The 18606-nt window shown below is 46.1% G+C and overlaps 1 protein-coding gene across 17 annotated transcripts in view; it reads right to left on the bottom strand.

The window, feature by feature from the left end:
- MRTFA (myocardin related transcription factor A) overlaps positions 1-18606 on the bottom strand; it is a 347988-nt gene that overhangs the window by 2941 nt on the left and 326441 nt on the right. For 14 of the 17 annotated variants that reach the window (XM_077168920.1, XM_077168923.1, XM_077168930.1 and 11 more), the window contains 8 exons: positions 17289-17464; positions 16552-16701; positions 6387-6640; positions 5966-6137; positions 3733-4755; positions 3178-3273; positions 2609-2761; positions 2239-2299 (listed from right to left, as the gene is read on the bottom strand). In XM_077168920.1, coding sequence (XP_077025035.1) covers positions 2239-2299; positions 2609-2761; positions 3178-3273; positions 3733-4755; positions 5966-6137; positions 6387-6640; positions 16552-16701; positions 17289-17464 — 2085 coding nt within the window. The remainder of the gene's footprint in view (positions 1-2238; positions 2300-2608; positions 2762-3177; positions 3274-3732; positions 4756-5965; positions 6138-6386; positions 6641-16551; positions 16702-17288; positions 17465-18606) is intronic. The other 3 variants (XM_077168922.1, XM_077168921.1, XM_077168932.1) reach the window with 3 other exon arrangements.

Consider the following 18606-nt stretch of genomic DNA (forward strand, 5'->3'; position numbering starts at 1 on the left):
TGCCTACTATATGTCAGGTAGATCCTGGCCCAGAGATACAGTTAGGAACAAGAGTAGGAACAAGAGCTTTTGGGTTTTTAGAATAGCATGAGACAATGAAACCATCACAATGCATGTTACCCTGCAGCTGAGTCAAGTGCTACCATGGATAAGCCAGAGGCAGGAAATGGGGTGTGGTGCACAAAGGGCCTTTGAGGCAGTGTTAGAATTTTGCTTTTTTATCCTGAGAACAATGAAAACCCACTGGAAAGTTTTAAATAAGGAGGTGATATGGCAAGTGTTTTTAGGAAATCCCTAGAGCCTCAATGTGGAAAATGGTTGAAAGGACAAGAGAAATAGGGATGATAAGCGAGGAAGTCACTGCAGGCCCAGGAAGACAAGGAAGTTGACTGCTTCATCCAGAAGCTGCCCCCTGAGGACTCTTGCCCAGCCACCCTTGACAACCACAGCATCCAAGGGCTCTTGGGCCACGCATGCATGCTCATCCTGACCTGGGCTTCTGGGCTTCTTGTAACTACCTCACACTTTCTCTTCTCTTCCCCCACTCCCAACTCTGCCCGCCTCCAAATCACTCTTCCTACTGGGTTAGGCAATCAGTAGAGAACTCCCTCAGCTTCTCCCTACATCTGGCCAGTCTAGAACTGCACCCATACACTGCATCACCATGAGCCTACTGCACTGCTACCTGAAGCTGACCCCTCCATTCAGGCCTCTCAACTTACTCAGGGATCCATTTCCCCTATACCATTGATCTTTCACTCTTCTCCCATCAGCATGCAAACATACTGTTACTCTCCCCTTCTAGCAACAGCCCTCTTTGTTTGCTCCCCTTGGCAAGAAAAGCTCCCCAGAGAGGTCTCTACCTGCTGCCTCACTCGAGGCAATTCTCGAACAGGTTCTACCAGGTGCTCACCCCACACTCCACTGCAATATGCTGGTTAAGGTTGCCTTGGAGAGGTCCTTGTCCTCAGTTTACATGACAGCCTAACAGCAACCTCTGGCTTCCAACCGCCCGCTGACCACTCAGTCTCAGCTGCTTGGTTCTACCCCTCACCCCGTAGAACCTGTGAGGCCAGAGACTATCACCCTGTTCTGCTGCCCCTGCCTCACTCCCAGGACGACCTCCAGATGCCCATGACTCCCAAATTCACTTACACAACAACCACCCATGGGAATTATCTATTTGAAAGTCTCACCAACTTGTCTACAACAGTACTCACCACACCATGCTCCCACTCGCCTGTGAGTTAACCTTCACCCTGCTCACTCAGTTATCCCTGAGTGAGATAACTCACTCTGCCTCTTGCTCTATACCTAATCCACAAAGAAATTAAATTTGTGCTCTCTTCAAAATACTTGCTTGGCACCACTTCTACCATTACCTTCCTGGCCCAGTCCCCCTCACCTCCCTTCTGGATCACGATATTCACCTCCCAACTGGCCTCCCTGCATCCGCCCAGGCTCAGCTACAGTCTAGTCTTACGGCAGCCAGAACCATCCTTCTTGGAAAGACCAGGGCACATCTCTACTTGAGCTGTGCAGTGGTTCCTAAGTTACCCAGAATCAAGGCTCTCTCTTTACTAGAATCCACGAGGCCCTCATAGTCTGGCCCAGCTAGACTTTTTCCCTTCCCACTCTCCTCCCTCACTTGCTCCATTCCTCCGGCACACCAGACACATGCCTTCCCTGAGCTCTCTGCACTGGGCTTCCTGGGTACATACGGAGTTCAAACTCCCCTTTCCTTCATATCTCTGCTCAGTGAGGCTGACTAAGACGACTCCCCACCCTGGCCCCAGCCCCCACATGCCCAAAACACCCTTTCACTGCTTCATTTCTTTTAAGAACACTTACTACTTTCTAATACTATGTGATTTATTTATTTGTTATGGTTATTATCTCCCCACCCATGCTAGTCCACAAAGGCAAGGGACTCTATTTTTTTCTCCAGTACACCTCAAGAACCTAGAACAGTGCCTACCGCACAGTAGGTACTTGACCAAATGTCTGTTAAAGGAACACATCCTTCCTCTCCATGGCTCTTCTCACCCCTACCTTGGAGGTGGGGAATATTCCTTACGCATTTCTATATCCAAAGTGCTTAGCGCAAGGCCTGTCACTAATAAAGTGTCCGAATATAAATGGAACAAAAAAGACAAAAACAAATCAACCAACCCAGGGCTAGAGACAACCTATGAAAATAAGAGGTTGGGGAGGCAGCTGGGGGAATCTAAGGTTTACCTCCACTCTGAATAAGAATATCAAACAGGTCATCCATCTGCTGGCTTGACGAACCATTTTCCTGTGGGACAAAAGTAGACAAGATGAAAATCTGGGATGAGGTCCCCAGACCCAACTAGGGCCCAGACTCCGCTGCCCTGAGCTGGCAGCCAGACCACAGGGGCCAACTGGACCGTGTGCTCAATCTGCCACTGCACAGACTATGGGACTCCTGCTCCTCTAACAGCCCATTTCCCAAGGCCTTTTGACCCTAAAAGATTAGCTTCTGCCTGCCCCTACTCTTACAGCTGGGCTCTGGAGAGAGTATGGGGAGTGACAGCCCAGCAGCTGGGAGCAGTCATCTTTCCTGGCCAGCCCAATCCCTTATTACCTGCTGTTTGGGCTGCTGGTTCACGGCTTCCTCATAGCCAGGTGGCTCCTTCTTCAGCAGAGAAGTGGGGTTCCTAAAGAGGGGCTGCGGTGGGTGCTCTAGGTCCATCTGGGCTGGCGGGCCAGGCCATGGAGAGCCAGGCTGGGACAAGGACTGGATGGAGAGCAATGAGATGAGAGAAACAGTGGTGGGGGGCAAGGGAGAGAAGCAGGACAGGACCCACTCACACCCCCAAAACACTCCAGGAGAACAAGGAGGGAGGTGCCTACCTCTAGGTCAGGCCAGCTTTCCTAGCTACACTAGCTTTGGGGAGCTTTCATGGAAACCACTGGGAAAGAAGGGACACATACGGGGGAGGCTCTGACCTCTGCTATACATGGGGTGACTGGGATTTGGTACAAGCAGCACAGGGAAAAGGAAAGGTTTGGGTTGAGTAGCTCCTGCCCCAGCTGAGCTTTTACCTCTTGTCTCTGCCTGAGGCTCTCAGGTCCCTTGTCTCCCATACCAAGGTGTCTGGTTCCTGTCACTGTCCCCCCAACTCCCAAGCTTTAAAGGCCTGAGAGGCTCACCTTTGAACTGGGCTGAGTGGAAGATTTGGGTTGTGAGGGTGGCAACATCAGGGAGGCAGCTGTCGATGACACCTTGGTGGGAGACAGCTGGCCTCTCTGAGGAAAGGGAGAAGAAGAGAGCTGGCAGCATGCTCAGCCCAGCAGCCTCTCCCCAGCAGCCTGGGCTGAGTGCTGGGCCGTGGGCAGGGGCTGCCCAGGCCCTCACACAGGCCCTCCCCACTCCCATGGAGCAGAGGGAGTTGTGGCCCAGCCTGGGTACTACCCAGATGCAACAATGTTCTGAGAGCAATAGCTCCAGAGAGGTGGGCAAGTCCCTGGAGGCTCCACCTCATGGCTGTAGGGTCTTGGGGAGGTCTTTTAACTTTCCTACGTCTTTGTGTCCTCATTGGTAAAATATGCAATCCCCTCATTTCAGAAGGTTGAAGGCAAGACTGAATGAAGCAAACTTAAAATGCCTAGCACACAGGAACACTTGGTCAACAGGGGCTTTCATTAGTGGACATATCTTCATCCCTTCCTCCCATCCCTTGTGATCCCCACCCATACTCCATGTACCTGCTGTGGGCTCCTACTGGGCAGGCCAGAGCTGTCTGCATTATGATTGGTCACGGTGAGGATGAGGTGGGTCCCTGAGGAGTCAGTGATGAGGGTGGGAGGTATGACCCCCTTGATGAGGCCGGGGCCCTGTTGGCCCAGAAGCAGCGGGGGGGCAGGGGTGGGCTCAGGCTCAGGCAGCACAACTTCCTGCTTCACTACCACAGCCTGGGGCACTAGAGTTGGGGCAAGAGCTTCTGCATGGTTGGCAGCAGGGGCCGCTGGGCTGGGGCTGAAAGGGTGAGCAGAGCTCAGGGGCTGCTGGCTCAGCTGGCAACTGGAGAAGCTGTTCTCCTGCTTCACTGGGGTGCCAAGAGTGACTGGGGCTGGGCCTGGGCCAGGAGCCGACTGCTGGGCCCGCTTTTCCTGCTCCAGCTGCAGCCTGAGTCGTTCCACCAGCTGCTGCTTCTGCCGGAGCATTCGGGTCAGCTCTTCAATCTGCTTGTCCTTTTCCTGCAGCATCTGGTCCTTATCACACCCTTCCAGCTCTGCCCGCGCCCCAGGGCTTAGGCAACAGGACCCGACCTGGGCACCCTCCTCTTTTACAAGAATCTGCAGTGGCGAGGCCTGCAGGGTGAGCTGGGTCAGTGGTGATGTCACCATCTCACCAAAAGTGTCCCCAGGTGTTGAGTTCTCATCACCTGTGCTGAGCAGTGAGCGCTCTGAGGGGGTGGGAGATACAGGGGGGGTAGAGCCTGTGCTGCCAAATTTCACCATTCCATGGCTGGTTACTGTGGCTACCACCACCTCAGCTGGGGCCAGGCCTGCTGCTACCAGGGCTGGTCCCGTGTTTAGCCGAGCTGCTGGGAAGGCTACCACTACCTCACCAGCCTTAGGCAGGATGGAAGTAGCAGGAGGGGCCTTGGGGGTTGCTGGAGCAGGGCTGATTTGATCCTGGTAGGCACGTAGGCGCTCAATCAGGTCTGTCTTGGTGCCTGAGACGGGCAACGATCGTAACTTCAGCTCCTGCTTCAGCTCTGCCACCTGTAAGGGGGTCCAGAGTCAGGGCAGCAGGGAAACCTAGGGACAGCTGGACAAAGGGAACTGGGAACAAACAGGACAGTCTGGGGAGGACAGGAGGAGTCAGCATTTTGCATGTTAGGCTTCATCTGTACCAGGGTCACTGAGCACTTTAAATGTACCAACTCAGGTGGGCCACAGTGGCTCAGCAGGCAGAGTTCTCGCCTGCCATGCCGGAAGACCCAGCATTTCCCGGTGCCTGCCCAAGCAAAAAATAATAAATAAATAAATTCACCTGACCATCTCATGGGCTGGGGAGAAGCCCTGGCCACACAGGCCCAGCCTCCTTCTGTTCAAGCCTTATCATACTCAGACTCCTGGTTAAAATGGCTACTCCCAGCAACCAGCCAGCCCATCAGCTCCTCTCCCCTCCCAACAGCAGGGTCCATACCACAGTGGTCTCTCCCACCCCAGGCACAGCATCTAGTTGAGGTTCTGGAGCTGGAGGAAGAGCTGCTGCTCTTTTATAGATGAGAAACCTGAGCTTATGAGAGCTTCTAGTGAGCAGCAGAAGCTGGGATGTGAATCCAGGGCTGAAGGACTATGAAGCCTGGGCTCAGCTCCCCATGAGGGTCCATATTTCTGCTGGGACCGAGTTCATCACTCAGGCCATGGCCAGACCGGCTCAAGGAAAAACTCTCTATGGAGAATTTGGTCTGTTCCATTTTCTGATGAGGCAAGCCAAGTTAGCTGCCTCCGAGCCTCACCCCACTCATGGCCATAGCAAGTATGGCAGGCATGGAATGCCCAGGTGGGCATGAATTGGTAAAATAGAAACAGTGAGGTGTTGGAATGGGCCATACCAGGGTTTAAATCCTGGCTTGGCCATTGGTTAGGTCTGTGACCTCAAGCAAGCTACTCTACTTCTCAAGGCCTCAAGGAAGCTGGGGGTATGCACTGTCTGGCAAGCCGCAGGCCTGTACAGACTCTGGCTGATGGAGTTTGCGGTAATGCCTGCAACATCATGGCTCTTGTGGCTAAGCACACACCATGTGGGCTCAGAGCGCTTCCAAGGGAGTCCGTCTGATGGAGCCCTGCTCTTCATTATGGGCTATAGGTCCTGGGGTTTGTGACTTTCCCGGCTGAAAAATAAGGCTCCAAAAAAAGCCCCTGTGGAAGAAGCCAGATTGGTAGTAGCTCAAGCCTTCCAGTGGAAAGGGGGGTGGTTGCTGACCTTCATTTCATCCAGGTTGGCAGGCAGGGCTCCTGGCTTGCCAGTCATCAAGGCGCTATTCTGACGTGCCAGCCCACTGGGCCCAGGGGTGCCCGAGCTGGAGCTGCCATTGGTGGTGGAGAGGTTACGCGTCAGAGGAGCCCCGTTGCTTCCCAGAGCCTCACCTGTTGGTCTGAGAGGAAGAAAAGGCAGAGGAGAACTCCTCAAACATCCCCCTTGGCCTCTGCAGGCAACAGCCTGGGGCTACAGCACTGGGTACAGAGATGGGTGAGTGAGGGGCACCTAGGGACCACTCTTGTAGGACCAGACCAATGGGTCCTTAAAGGTCTAGGGTTCACCCACACCAGGCCTGGCATCTGCTTGCCAGAGGGAAGCTATGAGTGGGGCAGGGGATGGGCAATGCTGAGGTGAGAGCTCCTACTTTGGCGGAGCAGGCAGGATGGTCTGGTAGTTATAGTGCTGCTGCTGTTGCTGGTTGAGAATCTGGAGCTGGAGGAAGAGTTGCTGCTGCTGCAGGATCTTGGCATAGGATGAGTCCATGGGGGGCACCCCTTTGTCCTGCTTTTGGTCCGGTGGGATGTACTGATGATATTTGAGCTTCTTCACCTTTGGCTTTAGTTCCTTGGCTTTCTTGCTGCGCTGCGACTTCTCACTGGCAGATTTCGGTTGGCTTTGCTGAGGGCCCAGGGAGACAGAGCGCACCATCAAGGGCGGGGGCTCAGGTGCCTCTGCATAGGAGCAGGAGCCCTCCCACCATGCCCCAGGGGCCCTGAGAAAGCACCCATTGCCCACCTTGTCCACTGGACCATTCCCTGCTCAAAAAGCAGAGGCTCTTCAGTGCCCAGAAGTGTGCAGGGAGGGGTTAATGGTGACAGAGGAGGGCTGGGAATGGCTCTTATCTTAAAAGATCTTTCAGCTTGGAGGGAAAAAAATCACCTAAATGCACAGGCATCATTACGACCTTAGGCACAGTGTGAACACAATGAGGAGGTAAACACAGTTGGTTTATGAAGCACACACCATGCCAGACCAGGTGCTTTACCGAGAGTCATGCAAACATCTCCAGAATCCTGGCCAGGCAGGAGTCGTCATATCCTCGTGAAAAGGAGGGAACAAGCCCAGAGAAGTCACCTGCCCAAGGTCACACAGTGATCTGGAGTTAACCAGGTGAAGGAGCTGAGATTCAAACACAGGACTCCAAAAGCTCAGGTTCATGCACCACATGTGGCTTCAAAGACCCACTAGCTGGCACAACAGGGAAGGCTTCCTACTGGGCCTTGAAGGACAAAGAGGACTTGGACAGACTGGTAGGGCCCAAGAGGCCATGCCTGTGAGGCTGGTCCTTGGATCAGAGGAAGGGAGAGTTGAACAAGAAGAGAAGAGTTAGCCAAGGAGAGCCAGGGAAGGACCATGGAGAGCCTAGAAATTTCTGAGCAAGGAATGGTAAAGAAAAGGGTAGAGACTTGATGCAGGGTCTCAGTTTAGGTCTCAACCAGGAGGCACTGGGGACCAGGGAAGTTTTGGGCAGAGGTAACCAACTAGAAGAAGAATTAACAACATGAATATGTGGCAGGTGAGAAGTCTGGGGCTAATGGCTTCAAACTTTGGTAACTGTGAAGAGGGTGGCCCATTCATGGAAAGCAGGCAAGGTACTGGTTTTGCCAGGGAGTATGAGAACAGGGAGGAGAAAGGGCAGTTCTGTTGAGACTGTGGGGACAGAGAGTACAGACTGAGGGAGCAGATGGAACTGTAAAGGAAAGAGGAGGACAAGGCAGGACCTGAATAGGTAGGAGCCTGTCCCTTCCTCATTTAGAAAGAAGAAAAAGGGCTAGGGAAGAGTGGCTACAAAGTAGAGAGGGAACAGACAGGAGCTGAGAGAGGAGAGACCCCTGAGGGGAGGGAAAGGACCAAGGAATCAAACCCTGGGGGTGGAATCAGGGAGATTTAAGGAGTTGTTTCCATTCTCATACACACACTGCAAAGAAGCAGAGGCAGAAACAGGTGAAGAGGAAATGCAGACAACATGTATATGAACCATTCTTCTAAATGTGTGATGTACATAAGAAGGAAACAGTAGTGTGATGAAAGAATTTTGGGGGGCAATATTTGGCATCTATCTGTGGACAGTAAGAGACTACAGATGCAAGATGGTGACAACTAATGAGGCAACATCCAGGAGGAAGCAGAGCGCATGCAGAACACAGAAGAACCTGGGAAAGGAGGCAGCTGCTCACTGTTCCTTAGGGATGGGGGAGTGATAGAGTAAGGGGAGATGCAACGAAAAGATCCTGACCCAGAGCAGGAGGTGTTGATGGCCTTGGAGAGATGATGCAAGGTCATGGGCAGAAGAGAGACAATGGAGGGTGAGGGGTGATGGGGTGTGATGCCAAGATAAGGGGGCAGGTCACAGCCATTGCCATAGGAGAATATCAGGAAGTCCCACAAAATGAACAGGAGTGAAGACTGTGGGAAGATGGTGGATCTCCAGGAATCAATCCCTCACCAAAACATCTACTGAACTGGCAGCAACTGTCTGAATCAACCGTTTTCAAACTCTGGAGTCCAGTGAAACATGGTGCAGCATCGAGGGGAGAGCTGAAGGAAGAGGCTGGTAAATTGAGGTAAATACTGATGAGTTTCTTGGTGCAGTAGCTACCACCCTTTAATCCCCGGCCACCTGACAGTGCAGTGGGGTCTGCAGCTGAGCTCCTGGTACAGTTTGCTGGGGCCAAAGTGGGCTATAAGAACCTAGTCCTCCAAAAATCTGGGAGGGGAGTGTGATCTGATCACTGATCGCTGCTTTGAATCGGCTACTTCAGATCACTGGTGGGCTAGCAATGAGGGTGATCACTGTTCCAATTCCCCTCAGAGGAAAGCAGCAGAACAGTCTTAAAGAAGGCATATCTTCTTCCCCTTTCTCCCTTTTTTTCTTTACATTTCCATCTAATCAAAAATAGTTCTGAAAAGTCACATGTTGATGGCTCCAGCCCTCAACAACAATCACCACCACCAAAGCTTAGCAATCCCAGAGGAGTGACAGAACTTATTTCCAGAGTTTTAACAACATAAAACTCAGCATGTCCAGTTCTCAACAAAAAATTACAAAGCGCACAAAGAAGCGGGGAAGTATGGGTCCATTCACTGGAAAAAAGAATCTGTCAGACACCATACCTGAGGAAGTTCATACATTGGAATTACGAATCAAAGACTTTAACTGTCTTAAATATGTTCAAGGAGCTAAAGGAATCCATATACAAAGAACTAAAGGGAACTAGGACTATACTGTGAGGACAAAATAAAGAGAAGGAAATTATAAAAAAGAGACAAACACAAATTCTGGAGCTACAAAATATGGTAATTAAAATTAAGAACTCATCAGATGGATTCTGCAGCAGATTTGAACCAGGGGAAGAAAAGATCAGCAAACACGAAGACAACACAATTGATATTATGCAGTGCGAGGAGCAAAAGGAAAAAAAAAATGAAGAAAAATAAGCAGAGTCTGAAGGACTTGAAGGGCACCACCAAGGATATCAATATACACATCACTGGTCCCCAAAGGACAAGAGAGATAGAAAGGGGCAGATAAAGTAACTGAAGAAATAATGGCCCAAACCTTCCCAAATCTGATGAGACATGAATATAAATATCCAGGAAGCCCCACAAAAATCCAAGAAGGATAACTATAACATTATAACACCACAACACATTACAGTGAAACTCTCAAAAATCCAAACACAAAGAGGATTTTGAAAGCAGCAACAGAGAAGGACTCAATCATACAAAGAATTCCCCAAGAAAATTAACCGCAAATTTCTCATAAGAAACCATGTAGGCCAGAAGACAGTGGGATGGCATATTTAAAATCCTTAAAGAAAAAAATGGTCAACCAAGAATTCCATATCCAGCAAAATTATCTTTCAAAAATGAAGGAGAGGCAGGTTCCAGCAGCTCCAGCACCGGGAGGAGCGGCAGAGGCCAGCAGCCCAGCTTCGCAAAGGCTCTTGGTGCCCCACAGCTCACAGCACCCAGCACACTCCCGCTCTGCTGCCAAGATGCCCAAGAGGAAGGTTAGCTTGGCCAAAGGCATGGGGAAGGAGGAGCCCAAGAGGAGGTCAGTGAGACTGTCAGCTAATCCTGCTCCTGTGAAAGTGGAAACAAAGCCAAAAAAAGGCGGTGGGAAAGGATAAGTCTTCAGACAAAAAAATGCAAACTAAAGGGAAAGGGGAGCAAAGAGAAAACAAGCTGAAGTAGCTAACCAAGAAACTAAAGATTACCTGTAGAAAATGGAGAAACTAAAAATGAGGAGAGTCCAGTGTCTGATGAAGCAGGAAAGAAAGAAGCCAAGTCTGATTAATATCATATACCATGTCTTATCAGTGGTCCTTGTTTGTCCCTTCTTATACTATCCAGAGAAACATTTTTATCAACTATTTTGTAAATGCAAGCTTTTTAGTAGCTCTAGAAGAAAAATTTTTAGGGAGGAGATTGAAATCTCACCTCATCCCTTTTTTTAAAAGTGTACATGCTTTTTTTTTTAAGAGGGGAAATCATTTGCTGGTTGTTTATTTTTTTATACAACCAGAAAACAGTAGGATATTGACTTATGAGAGCCTTTGACTGTCTTGGATGTCAGCATAACACTCCATGGCGGGGGTGGGGGGATGGACATTTTTACACTCTATAATACAACATATACTAAATGAAGATTTGGAGTCACAGTCATGCATATAGTACATGTTGAACATTTTAAATTACTTCTGTTTCTGTGTTTTTTAGTAGAATTGTTTCTTAAAAGTGTTCCCTAATCTTGGCTCTCCCTGTCAGAACTGTGTGCACCTTATAACATCCTTGGTCATGGTAGTCCAGTTTGCCTAATAACTTCTTTATATGCTGGGAAAGATTGGCAATGCATGTGGTGTGTATGATATTAAATTGTGAACTAATGGGACTTAATGATGTAACAGCTTATCAACATTTGAAGATAGTGGTATACTTGATATCTTCATAGGGTAAACTTGCCTCCAAATTTTAAGCTGGAAAGTCACTGGAATAATTTTAGAAAAGAATTACAACTATATGGCTTTTTAGATTTTCGGTACATACACTAAGAATTGTGTACAAATGGTTTGTAGTGTCCATATGCTCATCCTCAGAACAACCAATAAAATCTCAATATGGAAGAAAAAAATGAAGGTGAAATTAAGACATTTACCAATAAATAAAAGCTGAAAGAGTTTATTACCAGAATACTTGCCCTACAAGAAATGCTAAAGGGAGCCCACCAAGAGAAAATTAGACAGTGTGTAACTCAAAGCTATATAAGAAGAAATAACACTGGCAAAGGTTAACTACATAGGTAAATATAAAATCATGTATTATTTTATTTTTGATTTGTAACTAGCCCCCTCCCACATCACTTAACAGACAAATATGTAAAATAACATTTAAAATCTATGTGAATGGGCATACAATATATAAAGATGCAATCTGAAATAATAACAATATAAAGGAGGAGCGACAGAGAAATATAGCAGTAGAGCATTTATATACTACCAAAACTAGGTTGGTACTAGCTGAACTATGTTGTTATTAGTTTAAGATGTTAATTGTAATTTAAAAAGTAACACTAAGAAATAACAAAAAAGTAGCAAAAAGGAAAGAAGAAGGGAATCAAGATGAGACAAAATACAAAACAAACTAAATAGAAAAGAAAGGCAGTAATAGAGTAAATAAGAAACAAAAAACATACAAGATATACAGAAAACAAATAGCTGAATGGCAGAAGTAAATCTTTTCTTCTCGGTCATAGGTTAATGTCAATGGAATAAACATCCCTATTTAAAGGCACAGATTGTAGGTTGGATGAAAAACCATGATCCTATATCTGCTGTCTGACACAAACACAATGAAAGTAAAAGAGTGAAAAAGATACTCCACACAAACGTTAATCAAAAGAGAGCTGTACACATTAAAAAAAGAAGTTAAAACAAACACAAAAAACAGTAAGAGGGCAATGAAATCTTCATACTCAAGCCTAAATAAATAAATAAATAAATAAGAGTTATAGTGGCTACATTTTTGTCAGATTAAAATAGAGTTTAAGTCAGAAAAGATTTGAGTCAAAGAAGGATATTATATATTGATAAAAGGTTCAATCCATGGAGAAGATATAATGATTGTAAACACATATGTACCTCAGAACCCCAAAATATATGAATCAAAAACAGAACTGAAGGTCAGGCCACAGTGGCTCAGCAGGCAAGAATGCTCACCTGCCATGCCAGAGGACCCGGGTTCAATTCCCGGTGCCTGCCCAAGTAAAAAAAAAAAACAGAACTGAAGGGAGAAATATATGTTTTACAATAATAGTTGGAGAATTAAATACTCCACTTTTCGATTACTGACAGAGCATCTAAATAGCTAGGAGAAAACTGGAAAATTTATAAACATGTGGGCATTCAACAATACACTATCAAACAACAAATGGGCCAAAGAAGAAATCACAAAAGAAATAAGGAAATATCTTGAAACAAAAGAAATTAAAAACACAACATACTAAAATTTATGGGATGCAGCGAAGGCATGCTCAGAGGGAAATTTATAGCTCTAAATGCCTACATTAAAAAAGAAGAAGGATCACAAATCAATAACCTAACTTCACATCTAAAGAAATGAGAACAAGAAGAGCAAACTAAACTAAAAATTAAAAGAAAGGAAATAAAAGATAAAAGCAGAGATAAATAAAATAGAGACTAGAAAAACAATAGAAAGAATCAACAAAACCAAAGTTGCTTTTTTCAAAAGAGCAATAAAACTGAAATTGCTAGCCAGACTGCGGGAGGGAGGGAGGGAAGAAAGGAAAGGAAAGGAAGGACGGAAGGAAGGAAGGGAGGGGGGGGGAGGGAGGGAGGGAGGGAGCGAGGGAGGGAAAGGGAGAGAGACAGAGACAGAGAGAGAAAGAGAGACAGAGAGAGAAAGAGAGATAGAGAGGGAAGGAAGGAGGGAGGGAGGGAGGGAGGGAGGGAGGGAGGAAGGAAGGAAGGAAGGAAGGAAAGAAAGAGAAAGAGGGCACCCAATCTAAAATCAGGAATGAAAGTGGGGACATTACTACTGAGTTTACAGAAATAAGAAGGATTATAAGAGGGTACTATGAACAATTAGATGCCAACAAATTAGAAAACTAGATGAAAGAGACAAATCCCTAGAAACATACCAATTACCTAGGCAGATTTAAGATGAAATAGAAAACTATCAACAGAATTATAACAATTAAAGAGAACAAAACAGTAATTAAACTCCAGACAAAGAAAAGTCCAGGATCAGATTAACATTTAACACTAACCCTTCTCAAACTCTTATAAAAAATAGAAGAGGAGAGATTACTTCCTAATTCATTTTATGAGTTTATAACAGCATAGCATTACCTTGATACCAAAGCCATATAAAGACAGCACAAGAAAAGACAATCATAGATCAATATCACTTATGAATACTGATGCAAGATTCCACAACAAAATACCAGCAAACCAAATTAACAGTATATTTAAAGGAGTACATACTATGACAAAGTCAGATTCATTTCAGGAATGCAAGCATAGGTCAACATAAGAAACTCAGTGAAATATACCACAGAGAGTGAAGAGGGAAAAACACACCTGATCATCTCAATTTATGAAAAATAAAAAAAAGGATTTAACAAAATCCAACATTCTTTCAAGAGAAAAACACTCCAAAAACAAGGAATAGAAGAGAATTTTCTCAACATAATAAAGGGCATTTATGAAAAACTAACAGCAAATATCATGCTCAGTGGCTAAAGACTGCAAACTCTCCCCCTAAGATGAGGAACAAGACAAGAATTGACACCCAGTGTCACCACTATTATTCAAGATTGCACTTCAAGTTCTAGTCAGAGCCACCAGGTGAGAAAAAGAAATAGAACACATCCAAATTGGAAAGGAAATAGTCAAATTATCCCTATTCACAGGTGATATGATCCCATACATAGAAAAACCCAAATAATCTACAAGAAAGCTACTAGAACTAATAGACAAGTTTAGCTCAAAGTTACAAATGTACAGAAGTTAGTTGGGCTTTCTATATGGCAGTAAAGAACAATCTGAAAAGGAAATTAAGAAAACAGGTCCATTTATAAGAGTACCTAAAAGAATAAAATACCTAGGAATAAATTTAACCAAGGAGGTGAAAAACTTTTACGCTAAATACTACAAAAAAAAACAGTGCTGAAAGGAATTAAAGACCTGAACATAAGGAAAGACATCCCTTGTTCATGGATTAGAAGACTTAATAATCTTAAAATGTCAATACTGCCTAAAACAACCTACAAATTTAATGCAACTCCTATAAAAATTCAGCAGCCTTTTTTAAAGAAATGGAAAAGCTGATCCTCAAATTCACATGGAATTGTGAGAGTCCCTGAATAGCCAAAACAACCTTGACAAAGAACAAAATTGGATGATTCACACTTCTTGATTTCAAAACTTACTACACAGTGACAGTAATTAAAACAGTGTGGTACTGGTATAGAGATGGGCATACAGAAGAATGGAATAGAACTGAGAATCCTGAGATAAATCCACACATCTATTGCTGGCTAATTTTTGACAAGGGTGCCAAGCCCATTCAATGGGGAAAGTCTCTTCAACAAATGTGCTGGGAAAAATGGAAATCCACATGGCAAAAGAATGTAGACCCCTAGCTCTCATGAAACACAAAAATCAAGACCTAAATAAAAGAACTGAAACTATAAAACTCTTACCAGAAAACATCTTCAGAAAATATCTTCCAGCCCATGAATTTTTAGATTTTACACCAAAAGTACGAGCAACAAAAGAAAAAATAAAATGGGTTTTATCAAATTAAAAATTTGTGTATCAAAAGACATCATCCCAAAAAAAAGACATCATCCAGAAAAGTAAAAAGACAACCTATAGAATGGGAAAAAATATTTGGAAACCATATATCATGTATCTGATAAGGATTTAATATCCAGTATATATAAAGAACTCCTACTAGTCAACTACAAAAAGACAACAATTCAATTTAAAAAATGGGCCAAGGATATGAACAGCCATTTGTTCAAAGAAAATATTCAAATGGCCAATAAGTATGTGAAAAGGTGCTCAACATCATCAGCCATTAGGGAAATGCAAATTAAAGCCACAATCAAATACCAATTCACACCCATTGGAATGGCTATTATTTTTTAAAAATAACTGAAAATAAGTATGGTGAGTGTGTTGAGAAATGGGAACCCTTGTAAATTGTTGGTGAGAATGTAAACTGTTGCAGCCATTGTGGAAAATACTTTGGTGGTTCCTCAGAAAGTTAAATATAGAATTACCAAATGACCCAGCAATTTCACCCCTAGTATATACCCCGAAGAATCAATAGCAGGGACTTGGACAGATATTTGAACACCAATGTTCATGGTAGCGTTATTCACAATTGCCAAAAGATGGAAGCAACCCATCGACAGAAGAGTGGATAAGCAAAATGTGCTATATCCATACAATGGAATATTCAGCTATAAAAAGAAATGAAGTACTGGTATATGCTACAATATGGATGAAGCTGGAAGACATTATGTTGAGTGAAATACGCCAAGGACAAATACTGTTTGATTTCTCTTATATGAAGTACTCAGAATAAGCAAATTCACGGAGAAAGAAAGCAGAATAGAGGTTGGCAGGGATGGGGGGGTGGGGAGAATGGGGAGTTACAGCTTAATGAGTATAATGAAAATAGTCTATAAAGAGATAATGGTGAGTCACCCAGGACTGTCAATGTACTTAATGTCAAAGAATTTTAACCAAAATGGTTAAAATTATTTTTATGTTATGAATATCTTACCACAACTAAAAATAAATGTTATTAAAATAAGGAAAAATGAATAGGTAGCCCCTGAGCCATAGCAAGGGCTCAGTGGAAGTGAGAATGTGCATCTGAAGGGCTCCAGGCTGTGAGCTGTCAATCTCTCCTGAAACTCAAGGCAAGAGGAGAGGAACCCTGAATGGCCAGAAATTGCCAAGTCAGGCACAAAGTCTGGGTGGGGAAAAAGCCCAAGAAATAAGAAAGAACCCAGAGTAAAGGACAAGGAAGAAGCCCAGTGGGAGAGGGAGATGAACCTGATCAGCAGGGTCAGGAACACAGGCACGGGAGAGGCAGAAGCCCTGGGACTGAGGTCACAAAGCTCAGGACAGGTGGTTCCGTAGGGAAGGAAGGACCAAGGCATTAGCTCTTGGTGCTGCTGAGATGAACATCTGACATCTCTTTGCATGCTGGCAGCTGGCATGCCCAGTACAGTGTCCCCCATGCAGAGGCCCTGGTATTTTGTGGGATCAGAAAATGGTGGCTACAATGTCACTGCTTGTATTCCCTGGAGAAAAGGTGAACACAGGAAGAAATCCCCAGATCACCTTAGTGACTTCTGTTGGTCCCTGACCAGTGCAAGAAGATATGTCCCTCACCCCCTGCAGATGTCCCATCAATTAGAATGAATCACAGCAGGGCTTAGAGAGGCAAATGGAAGGAGAAAACCCAATCCCCTAGAAGAATAGTACCTTAATGAGCGTTGGGGTGGGTTTGGCGGTGGGGACAGTGGTTCCATTAGTGAGGCTGGGAGGCAGCAGATGTGGGGCAGGCAGAGGTGGCTGCTCAGTCAGAAACAGTGTTTCTCTGGAATCCGGGCCCATCGGGAGTTGAGATACAACCTGAGAGGGGAGAGGGGGAAGTAAAGACACCCTCCCTTTCCTGGTTGCTCTCACCTTGCCCTCCAAGGAAACAGGGATTCTGTATAGGACTTAGGGTGGCAGTCACCCCCTGGGATATTGTCTGTCAGAAAGGATAAATGATGGGCAGAGACCAGAGGGATGTAAGGGCACCCCAGGAAGGGAGAGGGAATGGAAAAGGAAGAGATAGAGGGGTGGGGAAAATATCGCTGAACTGAATGCATTCAAGCAAAGTAGGCTATTCTGAACGAATGGAAATGGGGCATTCAGAAAGATTGGTGAATCCAATTTCAAGGCAGCCTTAGCCAGCATCCCCTGTCCAGGATAGCCCAGGCTGGCTCCAACCTTCTGAAATGAAATAGGGGCCCAGTATCAGCATTCCCTCTCCCCACCCCACCAGGAATTCATGCCACCAGCTTCTGCACTCCTGGGGCAACACCTGCCCTGGCCTCCTTGTGCCAGGTAAGAGTCATCCACCAGGCCCAGAGAGACACCTTACTTCTAGGCAGACCCAGCAAGTCTAGGGACCTTGGGGAACAAAGGAAGCATCTGGAAGTGGGAAAGCTCACCTGAGTAGGGGACACAGAGGTGGCACTGGGCAGTGATTCACTGACTCGGACTTCCAGGGGTGATGGCACCGAGCCCTGGGATTCATGGCTGGCCGGCTGCTCTGGGGATAAGGCATCGCTGCTGTCCTCATCGAAGGAAGAGCTGTCCACTACTTTCGGATAATTCACCTGGCCCACTGAAACCCAAAGCCAGCATAAGACTCAACCTCTGGCTCCAAGGCATGGTGTAAGTGGGGAAGAAAGGCCTTGCTCACCAGCCAGAGGCTGTCCAAGCAAATTGCTTGCCCTGTAATTCCTGCACTCCAGGAAGGCAGAAAGGAAAGAGAGACCAGCAGCCAATGGGCTTTGTCTGTCAAAAGAGCTCTTAGAAAACTCATCATCAGGACCCAGAAACAAAAGCAAGAAAGTCCAATTGGGCCCTCCAAGTGCTCCCTTGGGCTTAAGGCAAAGCCTAATTTTAACCTGTTGCTTTCAACTCTTTACTGTGTTTAGTCTTCAAAGTCAACTTCCTCTTTCTCTCTATTCTGTTGTCTTGCTGGGAGATCCTGAGCTTCTTCCTCCATCTCATCTATTTCTCTGCTATTAAAGGTATTTTATTTTACTTCCATCCCATGGCTGCACAAAACTCTCCTCTTCTCACTGATGCTTATGGAGGCTGAGATGGGTCTCGGGGCTCTGATCCTGCTGAGACAGGAATTCTGAAGCTCAGACTAGTGGAACTCCTTCCCTTGCTGACTGCTGGAAATTCCCAAAGGCCAGAATTAGGCTAAGGATCCTGGGTCTGAAGCCCAAGATGAAGGGCATCCCAGAAAAGGGGGACTTGCCTGCATAGGTGAAATGTTTAAGTATGGCAACCTCCTTTTAAAGGTGAATAACTCCCAGAGCCCCAATATCTCAGCAGCAGAGGCCACAGGAAGAAAACACATCCTGTCAGCTGTAACTGCTCAGATCTAACCCACAGCCAAGCCCTGGGTGTGCATGGAAGTGCATGTTCTTCTGAGGCCAGATGGGGCCAGGCAGAGCTGGGAGGGAGAAGCAAGGAGAGGAGGGATGCTCTCTGGGATCCCAGTGAGGAAATCCCAGAAACCAGGAGGAAGGAAAGATGGGAATAGGGAGCATGGGGGAGGTCTGAAGAGGTAAGCAAGTAGGATATTTCAAAAGATTCATGTCACAACCACAGCTTCAGCACTGGCAGGGTAGCAGGTGGGGAAGGAAGGTTCTGAAGTGGCCTGCTTTCTTCAATAGGAGGAACTGATATAGTGGCGAAGGCAACAGAGGTGACCTGCTGGCCAAGACTGAGGAAATCTGCTCTGGTGGG

The sequence above is a fragment of the Tamandua tetradactyla genome, chromosome 7 (genome assembly GCF_023851605.1).
Source record: "Tamandua tetradactyla isolate mTamTet1 chromosome 7, mTamTet1.pri, whole genome shotgun sequence".
Taxonomy (NCBI): Eukaryota; Metazoa; Chordata; class Mammalia; order Pilosa; family Myrmecophagidae; genus Tamandua; species Tamandua tetradactyla.